At 32.0% G+C, this 17186-nt stretch overlaps 1 protein-coding gene across 6 annotated transcripts in view; it reads left to right on the forward strand.

Annotated features, from left to right (window-relative positions):
- LOC118189604 (insulin-like growth factor 2 mRNA-binding protein 3) overlaps positions 1 to 17186 on the forward strand; it is a 94577-nt gene that overhangs the window by 33267 nt on the left and 44124 nt on the right. The window contains exon 1 of one of the 6 annotated variants that reach the window (XM_035360237.2): positions 12455 to 12489. The exons of the other annotated variants lie outside the window; for them this stretch is intronic. Coding sequence (XP_035216128.1) covers positions 12470 to 12489 — 20 coding nt within the window. The 5' untranslated portion in view covers positions 12455 to 12469. Of the gene's footprint in view, positions 1 to 12454; positions 12490 to 17186 lie in introns of those variants that run through there. 6 annotated transcript variants of the gene reach the window in all.

Consider the following 17186-nt stretch of genomic DNA (forward strand, 5'->3'; position numbering starts at 1 on the left):
CTTTTTTTTAATTAAACTTATTTCATTCTTTCCTTCACATTTCAAAATTTAGGTTTATTCCAAATAAAATTTGCCAATTTTTTACGATTTATTTAAAAAAACTATAAATTTTTCAAACGAATTATAATCTATAAAATTTTTACCATCGTAAAGTAGACATATTTTTAAGCATACCTGCAAAAAATTATTCAAAAATTCCGAAGATGCATGTGAATTTATGTATTGGTGCTTTTTTTAATTTGTCATATTTGTTGAAAGCGATAACATCAAATGTGAGGTCCAGGGGCATAGCTAGAGGGGGGCATCTGTTCCAGGCGCAGAATTCAAGGGGCACCAAATTGATGTTATGACATTTTAGAATTAAATGTTTTCCATCCTTGGCAAGCAGTAGGGGGCGCTAAATCTTCAGTTGTCCCTGAGCGCTGAAAATCCTAGCTACGACTCTGGTGAGGTTTAGACACTTTTCTAAAATTGTTTGGAGATAAAAATGATGTGACTTTTTCCCGCTCATGCACAATGTAAAAGGAACGAGGTGTCCTTCCCCCTCCCCACTCTGGCAAGGGAAAGGAAAATTGTTTGCCACATGGTGAGAAGTTCGCCAAGTATATTGGCAAAAACTGAAAAAATTGTCGCAAGATAAATTTTTAAATTTCTCCATAAATTTCACACCAAATTTTACAAAATTTAATACAGTACAAAGTCTGTAATCCGGATTCGTTGGGACTTCGGCGATTCCAGATTATAGATCATCAATTTAAATCTGGTAAGATGGCATGCGGAAATTATACAATTAAAAATATGAAACCGTAATTTAGGAAATAGAGAGCAGTTATGATCTAAAGGGTATCAAATTTTATAAAAGAAAAGCTTAATATTTATTTGTTTACTTTATTAAACATTTCTTTCAACGGGCCCACCAGCGGCCGAGCGGTAAAATCGCTGAACACTGGTAGTTCGGTCCGAGGTTCGAATCCTGTGAACGGGCTGGCTGCATGGGCGTTTTCGTGGTTTTCCCCATGTGTAATGTGTATACGAGCCAGTTTCCCTTAGAAAGTTCTCCACGAAGGCATCCCTCCTCTTAGGCAGATAGCCCTCGAGGCTTTGCCATAATCACACACACACACATTTCTTTCAACGTGCGCATGTGTAATGTATACGCATCCTCTAATGAGTAAAGTTCGGCTTTGAGGTCTGGATTATAGATCATTCCGGATAATGGACGTCCGTATTACAGACTTTGTACTGTATCCAGGCATAATTTGAATCGTAGAAGCGAAATATGGGAAAAATTGGTATGTTATTTTAAAAAAAAGTCTGATTTTGTGTAAAAATATCTATGTTAGAACAATGCTGTATATAAATCTAATACATATCCTAAGCCGTGCTTTCGAGACATGAAAAACTCGATTTGAATTTTGTCAATCGGCCCAGTAGAACGAGAGATATAAAACTGAACTGTCCCCCCCCTTTTTTTTTTTTTTTTTTGCAGTGTACCATTGAGACGGTAGCCCTTAAAAATTCTTATAAGGCAAGGGTACTTACGTATTAACGCAACCAGGCCAAAATTCGCATAAATTGCCAAATTTCGCGACCCTGCTTACGGCAACCCTACGTGTTATACGTAGTTTTGTAAAAAGAGCATGTGGAGGTTCACAAAATTTTCCTGCATTTTCGTGCAAATTTTTGTAATTTATGAGAAAATAGCAGTGTACATGGATAAAGCCAAGAGTGTGCGCAATGCCATTTTTGTGCAATTCTGGGATGTTTTTTTAAGTAAAAATAAGTCGACGTGTACATGGTTATGGCGAATACGGTTTTCAATCAGTGCTAAAAGCAATAGCCAAAAGATTTCCGCCGAAAAAATAATTCTGCAACTTATTCAAATTCGAAACCGGAAGGGTTTAATTGCTATTTTATATTTGAAAACAAAATTATATAAAAAACTGTATTAAAAATTATCTGTAATTAATAAATGTACATTTTCTTTCTATTCATACTTTTTTACTCAAACTTACAAATAGTGCCAACCTGGTTGTGATAATACGTAAGTACCAAGGCAAGATTTGCTGTCAAGGTAGTTTGCAATAGCAGTCGCCCGTGATGAATCTTTGAAGGTCCTTGATAAGTGCTCTCAAAGAAAAAAGGATCAGGAGTGAAATCAGCAGTAAATCCACACCATTCTGTAATCTAAATAAGGATGCAAGAATTGTTCATGCTTAGCATTAGGACTTGCTGGTACCCCATATGCGGCAGTTGAGTATTAACCGCTCCGTCTCTGTGAGTAAAATGCGACCGAAAAACATTTCAAGGCCATCTATTGTCAATGCATATTCTGGCCAAACAAAGGCTAGCACAATTTAGTGCATTTGCCTGGGTCTGCAAGATGAAACATTTGCAGAACTTGGACCTTGTATGAAAACCATTTTCCAATGGATTGCAGAACCTTTTGTATTGTTGACTATGGAAGACAGTTCAAGAGCTTTATTAAAGTATTAGGACCCAGATGACCACACTTTCGACCATGGCGACCGACTTTTTCCACAGTTTCATTTGAAATTTATATCCAGCCTTTTCCTTGCAGCGCATGCAAACCGCTAGTCTCTTAAATTTAGTACCGTATTTGATGGCATATAAGACGCACTTTTTTCCCTAAATTTGGTCTCAAAAAAGTTACCTGTGTCTTATATGTGAAGGACACAGGTTAACTTTCAATACTGAATGCTATTTTTAGCCCAGATAAAAGTCTAGACACACATAACTTTTTCTACATCTACATGTGTGTGTCTTCTAAATAAGAGTGCGTCTTCTTATATGCCGTCAAATACGGTAATTATCTTTTTCAAACCTTAGGCCCTTTTCACAGCGTCGATATTAATGCAGTGCTGCTGAAAAATTACCATCCTGATAAAACATTTTGATCATTAGAGCTCGAACTTTCTTCTGTAAAGGTATGATGAAAAATGATTTTATGGCATTGTCTACTAGCTGTTTAAAATGTTGCAGATTTGCATACCATCCTTTCTGCGTTGCAGAGTTGGTATTTGAAATATTTTTATTATTTTTTGTTAATCTTTAGATAATGGTAACTTGGTGATTTTTTGGCGAAAATTTGGTGACCAACCCTGCAACACCAACCTGCTAGTTTTTGTTTGGATGCCATTTTGTTTTCACGGAGTAAAAGCTTTTTTTTTTAACTCAACATTTTTTTCCAACAATCTATGCTTATGCTAGAACTTTTATGGAACAAAAATGCTTAATCATGACGCAGATTAGGTGCGAAATTGGGAGAAAGTGCAGAATCGCAAACTGCTTGCTGCGTTTTTAAGAATTGCACATACATGGTATCCATGTACACGTCGACCTATTTTCACTTAAAAAAAATATCCCAGAATTGCACAAAAGTGGCATTGCGCACACTCTTGACTTATCCATGTACACTGCTAAAGTCCTAGTTAGTAACCTTTATCGCCTTATCAAAATGTTGCCAAACTACCTGTTACCATATTCCAAAGATTAGCTTTATTTATTTATTTTTTTTTTCAGATTCCTTTGCCCATGGCCCATGTACAAAGTATCAGTGTGGAGCAGCTTGAGTATAGGACCCCTTGGCAATTTTTTGGCTTGGCGCCAAGCCATGGAAAAGCCGTTAAAATTGAAAACAGAAGTTAGAAAGCATGTTTTATCCAGAAGCAATTTTAGAATATATGTTTAAACAGCAAATTTGAAGGTACATAAGTAAAGTAGGGGCATATTTTAAGTAGTAATATTGAAAATAAAAGTTTAGCCTTGTAAAAGCAGTTGAAATTGAAAATAGATGTTAGAATGCACATTTTAACAAGAAAAATTTTAAATGCAAATTTAGAATATATATTTAAACAGTGAAACTGAAAATAAATAAATAAATAGAGGCATATTTTTAGCAGTCGTACTGAAAATACAAATTACAAGCTGTAAAATTGAAAATAGGAGCTTAGAATACATGTTTAAATTAAAAACATGAAAATAGGAGTTAAGAATGCATGTTTAAATTAAAAGTAAAGTTTGAAAATACACAAGTACATGGAGGCATATTTTAAGCAGCAATATTGAAAATGCAAGTTTTGAGTTGTAAAACTGAAAACAGGAATTCAGAATACATGTTTAAATTAAAAATAAAAGAAATGCTGGAAATTTAGTAAAGTTTACAAAATCATGGTAAATTTACAAAGAAATCCTACACTCTGCCCAATTTATGTCCCTTACAGTTTCTAGAAATTTATTGAATATATCAATATTTTGCTCCTTGCAAGATTTAGTGAAAATATAAAAAGCCAAATAAAATTTAAAGTCTGTTTGCCGATTATGTGTTGGCAAGGAGTTTTTTACATGCCTCCATGTACTTTCTATTGTGTTTGTATGGCACCCCGTTTCTGAATCAACAAAATGCAAACTATGATTTACTTTCAAATGCTCAAAACCCTCTCTACTTAAACAATCATAGCTTTTCCAACTATCAGAATAAATTGTGGTCCCTGGCACAATTTATGGCACACTCCTTAATAATGCCCAATAATGTTCTCACTCCTATCGTGGACAGCTACCAAAAATAGTTTGCCAGAATCTCTCTCAACCCCTCCAAAAACCCACTGTCCCTCAACTGCATGCCCTCTATTGTATTTCCATTTTCCAAATTTACTTTCATCTACTTCTACTATTTTGCCAATACCATCTATTTTTTCCAATGATAGTTCTATATAATCTAAAATAGTTTTGTTTATAAATTGCCTCCAGTCTGCTTAATGTATTAGATGCCAAAAAATACTCTTCTTCAATAGCTGCAGTTTTATTCCCTCTAAGTATTTCATATGTTAAAAAAAATTTCATCTATCCTCAACTTACTGTTACAAAACCATGATCCATATCTAATTGACTTTTAAGATCCACATTCCTTCCCTGCCGTCACTTTCCTACACACCCACATAAAACCATCTGACTTTTTAGCTTTAAATTTCATTTCAGAATTAAATTTCTCACATATAAATCCCTCCTTTATCAAGCTGCTTCCTTTAAAAAGTCTAAGAATAATTGCTGATTTTGACATAAATGCACAAGAAACAATCTATTGGCTATACCATGCTTTCCTAAGGTCATACTTCCATTTGAAAATTGAAATTTTAAATTCCCCTTTAATACCCCCTGAAACTTCTCTTCAACGCTTAACACAGATGACATCTTAATCTAAAAATGTAGAGAAATAAAATAGAAATAATAGAAAAAAAAATCAGTACAACCAGTTCACTCAGCTTCAGCAAAGAAAATGGCACTTTTCAGTTTAAAACATGCGGGAATGCGACAGGGTTACCGTAGTAGAGTATTCTAGAATTTACTGGGTTACCAGAAAAACAGTAAGCCGGAAAATCGCCAATGGGGTCCTATACGCAAGCTGAACCATCAATGTAATAGGTCTAGCAGAATGTGTTCTATATAGGTCTAAGTAGGATCACTTTAATCATAATCACCCTGTAACCTTCCGAGTGGCATAGCTTTTTGGATCTGTTCATGAGGACCTGTACTTATATAGTTTATGTAAACTGTTTTATAATTACTTATTTAAGTCTCGGTTTTCATAAACTTCCATTCATTAAGATGATATTTACATTATTAGAGAAGGTAAGAAAGCAATCTATTTTAAACTATAATCTAATGTATGCAAAGTGACAAAAATAACTCATGACTGCATAAAGACAATAATGCTCTTCAGGGGGTTAAAAAAACTGCATCCATATTTATAAATCCTTAGTAGATAAATTTTAAGATTTATTTTATAGAAAAATTTTATGTATCTGTGTAACAATTTGTATCAATTAGCTATGTAATTATGTCTTAAAATGCCATTTACTGACTAGTAGTTGCTCTGTTAAATTGGCTGAAAAATCTATACATTGGTTGAAATATCTATCTACTCTCAAAGATATAATTTGAGACTTAAAAGCTGCAATTTTTTTGTGATAATAGGATCGAATAAAATGCATTAATGGATATATTCATGTAGCATTTATTAGTGCCCCAACAGTGATTGAGTGCTAATGTCTCTGAATACTAGAAGTTTAAAAATGGGCTAGCTGCACTGCCATAATAGTGTTTCCCCATTTGTAACATTGATATGATCCACTTTCCTTTGAAAAGTTCTCCATGAAGGCTTCAAATTCCCTAGAAAAATAGAACAGAACCAAGTATTTTAAATAAGATAATGCGAAGATATCTCGTGATGATGTAAGTGCATAAGTGCTCATGTTGCTAACAGAATTAAGTCTGCTGTTAAGTTTTCCTGTCTTAAAAAAAATTGTATTATATTTTAATTATTCTGTGTGAAAACTTGGAGATCATTTGATTTTTTTATAATTAAAAGCTGATGAAAATACATAAGCTGAACTCTGAAAGAGTTATTGAATCGTTTTTGTCTTTTTAAATGTGTCAAATTTAAGCTTAAAAATATTTAGCCCCACCAGTGGCTGAATGCTCACTAGATTCTCGCTACTGCTGGCTAGCAATGTATCTCCAGTTTGATTATCAGTCAGCAGCCTAACTATGTAAGGTTTTATTATTTTCGTTAAGTGTAATGTAAGCTTGAACCAATCCCCATTATAAATTCATGGATGTGTCAACCTTTCCAGCAGGGCAGGGTTCCCCATAACTCCGATGAGAAAGAGGTATTTTTCAATTACAGTCAAAAGTCGTTAATTCGGACACCCATAATTCGGAAAGATCTATAATCCGGACCTCAGAACTAAAAACTTTCTGCGCATGCGCCGCGTTGAAACATGCGCATAGGCGTCCATTTACGACTGCGCATATGAGTGCGCGCAAGTGCAGAATACGTTTTCGCGTGCGCGTTTTATGTATAATGGACGTATAAGCTAAAATTATCTAATTATCTATTTCAGTTAATGTTGATGATTGCGTTGTTCCTTAATTTTGGAATTGGATCCGGCTTATTATTTTTTGCAGACTGTAAGAGCAATTTTATAAAAGTAAGCTTAAACTTTCGATTATATCAAATAGAATTTCCGATATATATTTGTTAATATGTAAAGGATCTAAAGCGAAAGCGTTTTGAAATCCGAAATCTGTTTATCAATTTCACGCTGCTGGGCGGGGGGATCGCTGTGGAGGGCGCGTAATGAATTGGAAGTTGATCTGTCAGCACTATCCTTATCTTCAGCGCAGATGTTTTTATTTTATAAAATTATTTGTAAACATGTATTTTATGGCTTATAATTCCTTACCAAATGTAGTATTTCATCTCGTCCTTTCAATAGGGAAGAAAGTGACAGAGGTTATTGAAAACGAAAAAATTTCGATTGACAAATTAGTGGGTGTTCTCGACACAGCAATTATAGGACTTGAACAGCCGAACTTTGTAACTGAACAAGAAATTATGTCTGTTTAATAGAATTAAAGAGAAAGTATTATCACATGAATGGAAGCAAAACTTAAACAACTTACATTGAAAGAAATGTTTAATAAAGTAAACAAATAAGTATTAAGCTTTTTCTTTTTGCAACTTTTGATACCCTTTAGATCATAATTGTTCTTTATTTCATAAATTACGGTTTCATATTTTTAATTTTAGAATTTCTGCATGCCATCTTACGAGATTTAAACTGATGATCTATAATCCGGAAAAATCGATAATCTGGAATCGCCGAAGTCCCGACGAGTCCGGATTAACGACTTTTGACTGTATAATGCCCAGGTATTCTATATCTGGATTTATTTTTTAATATGTAGTAGTATCCCTAAAATCCACAGGTGGTTCATTTCAGAGCATATTGCAGGTAACACCAAACACTTAAGTAGAAGAGCTTATCTATGTAACATATAAATTCAGTGAAGTTTAATTTAGAAATTTGGCATAAGACACTCTAAATTTTAATAAAGTGTACAGTACATTATATTACTTCATATACTGTGTAGTACAAAGCTCAAGATAGTACTCATTGGGACTCATCAATCCAGTAAGGTCACATATAGAAGTTATAAAACAAAGCATTTATAACCAAAGCATTTAACCTTGTAAATCAAAATTTACAAAATAAAAAGCCATAATATTTCTTTTACTGAAATAATCTCTTTTAATGTAAGTTAAATTGCTTTGTTTTTGTGCTAATAATAATTTTATAGACATAATTTCTTGTTCAATTACAAAGTTCCCTTCTTCAGGTCCTTTGTCATATCCAGAATTCTTATTAAAGTGCCAAATTTAGGTTTTTATTTCCTTCTTCACTATTGGTAGCTATATTTTCTGAATTTAGGACCATCCCACAGATTTTGATGATCATTAGTTGTTTTATGATCGGGGCATTGTGAAAACTACTTTCATATCTTCATTTCTTACATTTTTCCACAAATTCCATTAATTGGAAAATTTGCTTTTTGTTTGCAATATCTAAAAACCTTCAGAGTTGTAGCTATCATTATAGCTGTTGTCCACTATACACTATTGGCAGTATGTCATGAGTGTAGTGAATAAAGACATGCCCCACTAAATTGTGTGTGTTAATACCCACTTAATGGCTTGTCTAGGGCAGGCACTAGACATTTTGAGGCCCAATGGAATCTGCATGCCCTAAATTTTGTTGCCAAGTGCATCCCTAAATTCTAAAAATTTTGTTTCCCGAAATTTTATGTTCCATTGCTTCCTTAATTTCTAAAGATTTTGCTATCCCTTAAATTTGTTGCATGGTTCTCTAAATTCTAATATTTTGCCTCCCTTCAGTTGCTAATATTTGACAAAGAAAATTGTTTAGGCATTGCTGACCGAGTCATTTCTCAAGAGCAAGTAGGTGTGTTGTGATAGCCATGAGGGATGAAAGCAAAAAATGATAATGATTGGCCAAGTTGTAGATGTAAATTATTCAGTAGGTTTAATAATAATTGATTGTTTCTTCATTCTAAAGGTATTTCATTTAGTGCTGAAGTGAAATTAAAAATTAGGTCCCTTCACGTGTTTTATTAACTAAATATAAAATTTATACGCTGTCTCCCTTTTTTTCACCAAGACATGAAGTTAAAATCATTGCTGGCATCACTACTCTTATGCTTGGAAGCCATTGTAAAGTAAAAACTTACGGTGTGAAATCTGCAATAGAACGTCACTAACAGGGGGACAGTTAAAAGTAGATCTGAGAAAAATTTCACTAGCAGGGGGACAGTTAAAAGAAGATCTGAGAAAAATTTAATGGGGGCCTGTGTGTGGGGGGAAAAGGGAGAAGCATATGTTTTGATTCCTGATGGCCATGGTCTCCTTTTGACATTTTACATAGGGCAAAGATCAATAATGAAAGTGCAGTTCTGAGGGATGACCTGTAACTTGAGAACATGCATGAGGTTTCATTGATGACCTCATACACAGCAACCCTTCCCATTTAGTTAATCTCTTGGGAAGGTGCATACATATTGTCATGATTACTGCGGAATAATATTGCTTAGCTTGTTGCAGTGGTTGTATTTCCCATTTGGCCATAGGTTGTTTATTAAATGGCATATATTTTGAACTGCAATATACTGTACTGCTGTAATAATAGGCCCACATTTCAATTCAGAAAAGACACGAATGTCTCTGGAGGCAATGAAATATTCAAAAATACACTGCAAGCTCAAGTTTCCTTAGAAGGGGAAGAATGATGGAAGACACTTGGACTGCTTCTTGGAGCCAAGTAATCCTTGTTATGTACATATCGGAATGCGCAGTTGCTGCCGTTTCAGGTCTACCTTTTATGTCCACCCAGCTAATGTAGTGGTTAATGAAGCTAACTGATGTACATGGACAGTTTGTTGGGCTTCTGTGTGAATCATGGTAGAGATACAGATGTTTTTTAGGTGTGTAATGCTTGTGCAGCAAGGGCACATTCAAAATATATAAGCCAATACTTTTCTTAAGAGATTAGTAATCAAGGAATGGGCAAGATCTGATTACAGATGTGCATATGTGGAGAAACAAATGCTTAATGAAATGTTTTTTCTTACTTGCAGTGTGTGAACATTATTGTTAAATATTTATTAAGTTTACTTTTGCTATAATATCTTTATTGCTTATTGTATAATGCATCCCCCTGTCAAAATATAGTGCCTTTGCTGGCAGTACACTGCTTCAATGTTTCTTCCATTGAAAAGCCTCTTGGAATGAACTTTCTGTAATGGGGTGCAGGTCTCTTGTTGCATTGTACTGAATCTTCTCTATCGGTTTGAAACTATATCCATTCAATGAGGTTTTTGGTTTCAAAAACAGGAGTCTGCTATCCAGCGAATACAGTGAATGGGCGCAATATACAATGTGATGTTGCTTGATATCCGCAGTCAAAGAGTGATGCAGATCCAGATCATTGTCTTGATGCTTCATTTAAATTTTTTTATTATTTATTATAATTTAAACTTAACAACCTATTTAAATATGGACTATAGGTAATGTTAGAAAAAATATTAACTATAAAAAAACACCATATTTTAAAAATGTTCTGCTTGAGCAGCAGATTTAGAAAATAGTGATGATTGAGTTTGCAGGACTCTATAATATTTTTCTCTCTAAATGTTGTAATTAAAAAAAAAAAGTTACATGTTGTGTGTCCTTTCAGTTTAAACCCAAAGATAAGAATTATTCATTTTTGGAAAGAAGGGCATGTCCATCAAATATGAGGTGTGAAAAAATATTTCAGTTTCAAACACAAATTAACACAAATTAACCTCAAAGAAAAAAGGCATTCATAATGTTAAATATATATTTAGATGTACTGCACAGAAGCCCATCAGAATTTCGTTTTATTATGAGCAAAATTTAAGGCAAAGCATATTTTTTAAAATGTAGGTGGCAGCATTAACATTAGCATTATGATCTAAAAACAAAATATAATGGGAATATGTATGAATTTTTAACTGAGTTTTTAGAAGCGAGTAGGAGTTAAGGAAGGCTGTAGATCTAATATAGTGTTAGCTATATGGTATAACTTTTTCTGTGTTTAATGTAGACAGATGTTGCTATAAACATTGATTTGTACTGTGAATTTCCACAAAAATAATTGAATTGACAAAATTCTGGTTTAAATATGAAAAATCTGGGAGTCTTCGATTGAGGAAAAAGATAGCGCAAAGCATGCTATTACTGCACAAAATTCTAGTTTAAATATGAGAATTCTGGTATAATCTTCAGTTGAGGGAATAGAGATAGTGCCAAGCATGCCATTACCGCAAGGAATCTATTATCTTCTTTCGGTTGTTAAGTTGGTTCATTGCCAGTAGATTACCATTGTTGAATGTGGTTTATCGCCAAACGCATCTCAACTCACTAGTGAGACATTACTAGCTTCAGATTAAATCGCATCAAATTTAATTAGTACCGTACTCTGAAACATCTCGCTAAATTACTGACTTAAGTGGTATAATAATAACTGCTAGGTGTTGTGTTTTGACGAAAAAAAAAGCTTCCTTTTTTGTAATTAACACCACTGTAGTTCATTGCTAATCGTGTTGGCTGCAGTGCATAAGCGATATCGGAGTTCTTGCGTGGTATGATTATAACCATTTTTTTTTAAGGCAAACCCCAGAATGCTGATTCAGAATTAGGATGGAACTTCAACATTTTGGACAGGGGTTTCTTAAAATATTTCAGTCAAAGAAGTCAAATTAGCGCATTATTACTTGTTTTAAACGCGGAAAACCCGTAAATGACCATCAAGAATTCGCTGTTTCAGTCTATTTGTAGATGATAACCATTTTTTTTTGGCGATTTCAACGGAGCTATTTATTTTAAAAGTTAGAGCTAATTAGATGATGACATTTCAATGCATCAATGTCTCGAAACTGTTAAAATCCTAGTATACGGACAGCTTTGGCGCGATTTTGAAAGTTGCCGCTAACGTCAAAATGACGCGTTTACGTTTGTCGCCATATTTTTGACAACGGCAAAAAGAAGCATCGCCATAAGTTTGCGTAGACAAAATGATAATCATTCAAGCTCAAAATAATAATAAATAATAATTCAGGCTTAATAATAAAATCATTTACGCTCACTATTTTGCTAAATCTCGTGTGCACTGTAGAGAAGTACCTATAAATCGGTAAAACTTCAAACAAACAAAATGAATTCGCATTAATTTATCGCGTTTGTTGATAAGTAGGAAAAGAAATTTTCATAAAATTTTTTTTTCCCGTAAAATTTATTTTTATCAAATGATGAGTCAACATGAGTTTCATTTTTTTACCGATATTCCGATTTCATTGAAGTTCGAATATTTAACGAATCAATTATATTATAGTTCTTATTGTTTTAAAGATAAGATAGTAAATTTTTGTGTGGCTGCATATACGGTTGCTAAGCGACGTTTTTAAAGAATTAACTATTCAGTTTTCTTTAGAATTTGATTTAAGTGAGACTAAAGAGTAGCAGTTTCCTTAAGTAAAAAGTTCCCGAACAGTAATTTTTAACTTTTCAGAAATGAAGGAATTAGAAGTCAGGTATTCTTAAAAAAAGTTTTTTAATTAGTAATTTCATAGTTAAAAGTGGTTTTAAAAGTTCGTGTGTTCCGGTAATGGTAGTACATTTTGTTTCTGTATTCTTTTTTTAGCATGTATTTTGGACGGAGTTTCATAAGGATTTTTTTTAATTAAAAATTTAATTATGCAATCAGATTATTTTGATCCTAACCTAAAGAAAGATAATTATGTCATCTGGAAGTTTATTTTTCATAGTTAATGGTAACTCAAATAGAAAATGTTTTATCTTACATCTAGAACAGTAAATAAGTAATGCTAAATGGAGGATGATTGCACTGGATCAAATGTATTGCGTTTTATTTTGATGAACCTATGAAAAACGTTTATGAACTTATGTATTCAATCAAAGTGAAGTGAAATCTAATTAAGGAAAAGTTACAAACTGGAGCTTTTAATCCAATGCCCTTAATACAAACACATTAAAGTGTAGATCATAATATTTAAAATCTTCCCTGGGAAAGTAAAGAAATTCCCCCCTTTTTTTCCTCAGCAGTTAATATATTTTTTTCATTTGCCGATTTCTTGATGAGTGGCTTCTCTGCTTCCTATGGTAAATGAAATAAAAATATATATTTATCGTGAGTATAATTTTAGAATAATTGAGTTATAGTATTAGAATAATTTTAGAAATGTTGCAAGATCTGAAACTAACAAAACTGATTTCAGTTGATACCAGTTTTTTTTTTGCTGTTTTTATGTTGATATCTTTAAAAAAATTGGCAAAAATGACTAATAATAAAATTTTTTTTGAGGAAATCAGATTTCTGTTAATTTCTTTGGCTTTCATGCAACATTATAATAAATCAGTGATTTTTTTTGGCGCTGGTTTGGTAGACAGTTGCACGGATTTTTGGCGATTTACGTTGGCGCAATTTTTACAATCGTCAGCCATCTTGAAAAACGCTGTTTTTTACGCAAAGTAAATTTTTCGAAACTTGCAATTTTTGAAAATAGTGTATTAATTTTTTTAACAAAAATTGAAGTATACAATTATAAAATAAAAGAAAAATATGTGCTTACATTTTTTTTGAGTAATTTAACCTCTTGTTTATTGATAAGTACCACAAAAAAATAGAAATCATAATTGAATCGGCTCTTTTAATCATCTTCATCTGTTATCCACATATCTCGCACTTCATTGAAGAAGCAATTAGCAAGGTGTCCTCCAAAAATTTTAAATAAATTTCCTCTGATGCTATTAACAATTTATAAATAAATCTGATTAGGAAAGACAGGTTGGCCAAAATAAGGTCTTGAAGGGTAATTTTTTTATTCCAATACCAATAATTCTTGGTACAATTCTTGGTCCAATAACAACATTCATCTTCGAAACAGATATCCATTCCATTTGAAATCTGACGAATTCGAAGAGATGAATAATAAAATTTTAAAATGGCACGGTAATGCACAAATATTCATTAACCAATCGGGGAGTTGATTACATCACACATAGAATTAAAATTATTTAAATAATCATTCATAATAAAATAATTTTTAAAAAAAATGCAAAATTAAATTGTATTTTAATATTTAACAGCCATAAGTAATGTTTAAAACATTAAATTAAATTTATAGATATTAATAAAACCAATTACTTTTTAAGTAAAGTGACGTCATAGATTACATCATCAACAACATAAAATTATACAGTCAAAAGTCGTTAATTCGGACCTCAAAGCTAAAAACTGTGCGCATGCGCCGCGTTGACACATGCGCACATGCGTTTACGCGTGCACGTAAGACCTTTTACCACTGCGCTTATGCGTGTGCGCAAGCTCAGAATATGTTTTCGCGTGCGCGTTTTATGTATAACGGTCGGTATAATCTAAAATTATCTAATTATCTATTTCAGTTAATGTTGATGATAGCGTTGTTCCTTAATCTTCGAAGTGTATCCGGCTTATTATTTTTTGCAAACTGTAAGAGCAATTTTATAAAAGTAAACTTGAACTTTCGATTATGTCAAATAGAATGGTGCTACTTTGGTAGACGGTTGCACGGATTTTTGGAGATTTACGTTGGCGCAATTGTTGGCGCGATTTCTACAAACGTCAGCCATCTTGAAAAACGCTGTTTTTACGCATAGTAAAGTATTCGAAACTTAAAAAAAAATAAATATCGTTAGAAATAATGGATTAATTTTTTTGTTGAAAATATCGTTTTTAAAGATGGCAGGCAAGTGCAAATAAATACATTTACTATGAGTATAAAATACTAAAGTAAGGTTATTATTACTTTCATATAGCAAAGAAGAGAATAAAAACACCGCTATAAAAACATTGTGCCAACGTTTAATTAGATTAAAATATTACTGAAATTGAATATCAAAATAAAAAACATCATCCAACATTTAAAAGAATTAGAATATTATTGAATTTAAATACTTTAAAATACGTTATATAGAATATATATATATTATATAGAATAAATACATTTACTACGAGTATAAAATACTAAAGAAAGGTTAAATTATTACTTTCATATAGCATAGAAATAGAATAAAAATACCACTATAAAAACATTGCGCCAACGTTTAATTGGATTAAAATATTACGTAAATTGAATATCGAATTAAAAACCATCATACCAACGTTTAAAAGAATTAAAATATTACTTAAATTAAATACTTTAAAATAAGTAAATAAGAACGCTTCTTACACTAGAGCTAAAATGACAGCAATTAGTTTATTGTTGGTAAAAAAGGAGGAATGTCTAATAATTTTCTTACCGTTACAGCCATATACGGCTGTCTTAGAATCCGCTGTTCTAACGGTCTTCATCTGTGATCTACATTTTCGCACTTCATTGAAGAAACAATTAGCGACGTTTCCTTCAAAAATTTAAAATAAATTTCCTCTGACCCTTGTAAGAATTTATAAATAAATCTTTGATTAGGAAAGCCAGGCTGGCGAAAATAAGGTCTCAAAGGACAATTTTTTGATTCCGAAACCAAAAATTCTTGGTACTTATCAAAAACAACATTCATCTTTGAAGGAATTCGAAGATGTGAATTAAATTTTAAAATGGCGCGGTAATGCACAAATTTTCAGCAACCTATCAGGGAACTGATTACAGCTCATTAATGCACAAATATTCTGAAACCAATCAGAGAGCTGATTACATCACGCCTAGAATTAAAATTATTTAAATAATCATACATAATAAAATCATTTTAAAAAAGAAATGCAAAATTAAATTGTATTTTAATATTTAACAGCCATAAATAATGTTTAAAACATTAGATTAAATTTATAGATATTAAAACCAATTACTCTAATTACATCATCCACAGCATAAAATTTCATAAAATATGATAAAGAATAAAATTTTTATTTCAAATAAAAATGCAAAATTAAATTGATTTTTAATATTTAGAAGCCATAAATAATATTTAAAACACTGAATTTATGCATAATAACACGCATTATTTTTTAAATAAAATGTCAACAAAGTATCGGTTACCATAAATAACTTATCCAGCAATGGGTTTACCATAAGTCGTATTAATCCCCAAAAGAAAAACTGCCAAGAACTCGCCAAAATCCGTGCAGCCGTCTACCAAAGTAGCATCAATAGAATTTCTGATTCTGGAGCTCCCAAAGGATCGTACAAAATGAATGTCCATCAAACAAAAAGTGGAATTGCTGCAAAAAATGGATAAAGACATGAAGAATGTGACAGAGAGGTTAATGAAAACGAAAAAATTTCGATTGACAAGTTAGTCGGTATTCTCGGCACAGCAATTAACAGGACTTGAACAGCGGAACTTTGTAACTGAACAAGAAATTGTGTCTGTTTATAGAATTAAAGAGAAAGTATTATCACATAAAACGAAGCAACTTAAAACAACTTACATGGAAAGAAATGTTTAATAAAGTAAACAAATAAATATTAAGCTTTTTTTTTGTAAATTTTGATACCCTTTAGATTATAATTGTTATTTATTTCATAAATTAAGGTTTCATATTTTTAATTTTAGAATTTCTGCATGCCATCTTACGAGATTTAAACTGATGATCTATAATGCAGAAAAATCGATAATCCGAAGTCCCGACGAGTCCGGATTAACGACTTCTGACTGTATAAAATATTATAAACAACAAAATTTTTATTTCAAATAAAAATGTAAAATTAAATTTATTTTTAATATTTAGAAGCCATAAATAATATTTAAAACACGGAAGTTATGCATAATAAAACACTATTTTTTAAATAAAATGACAACAAAGTATCGGTTACCATAAATAACTTATCCAACAATGGGTTTACCATAAAGTTGTATTACTCGCCAAAAGAAAAATCGCCAAAATCCGTGCAACCGTGTACCAAAGTAGCTCTGTTAATTATATTCTATATAACGTATTTTAAAAGTATTTTAATTTAATAATAATCTAATTCTTTTAAATGTTGGTAGGATGTTTTTTAATTCGATATTCAATTTCAGTAATATTTTAATGTAATTAAACGTTGGCACAATGTTTTTATAGCGGTATTTTTATTCTTTTTTGCTATATGAAAGTAATAATAGCCTTACTTTAGTATTTTATACTGATAGTAAATGTATTTATTTACGCTTGCCTGCCATCTTAAAAAACGGCATTTTCAACAAAAATTAATCCGTTACTTTTAACGATATTTATTTTTTTAAAGTTTCGAAT

This window comes from Stegodyphus dumicola, chromosome 7 (genome assembly GCF_044657685.1).
Source record: "Stegodyphus dumicola isolate Sdum_Otavi_A_Nest chromosome 7, ASM4465768v1".
Classification (NCBI taxonomy): domain Eukaryota; kingdom Metazoa; phylum Arthropoda; class Arachnida; order Araneae; family Eresidae; genus Stegodyphus; species Stegodyphus dumicola.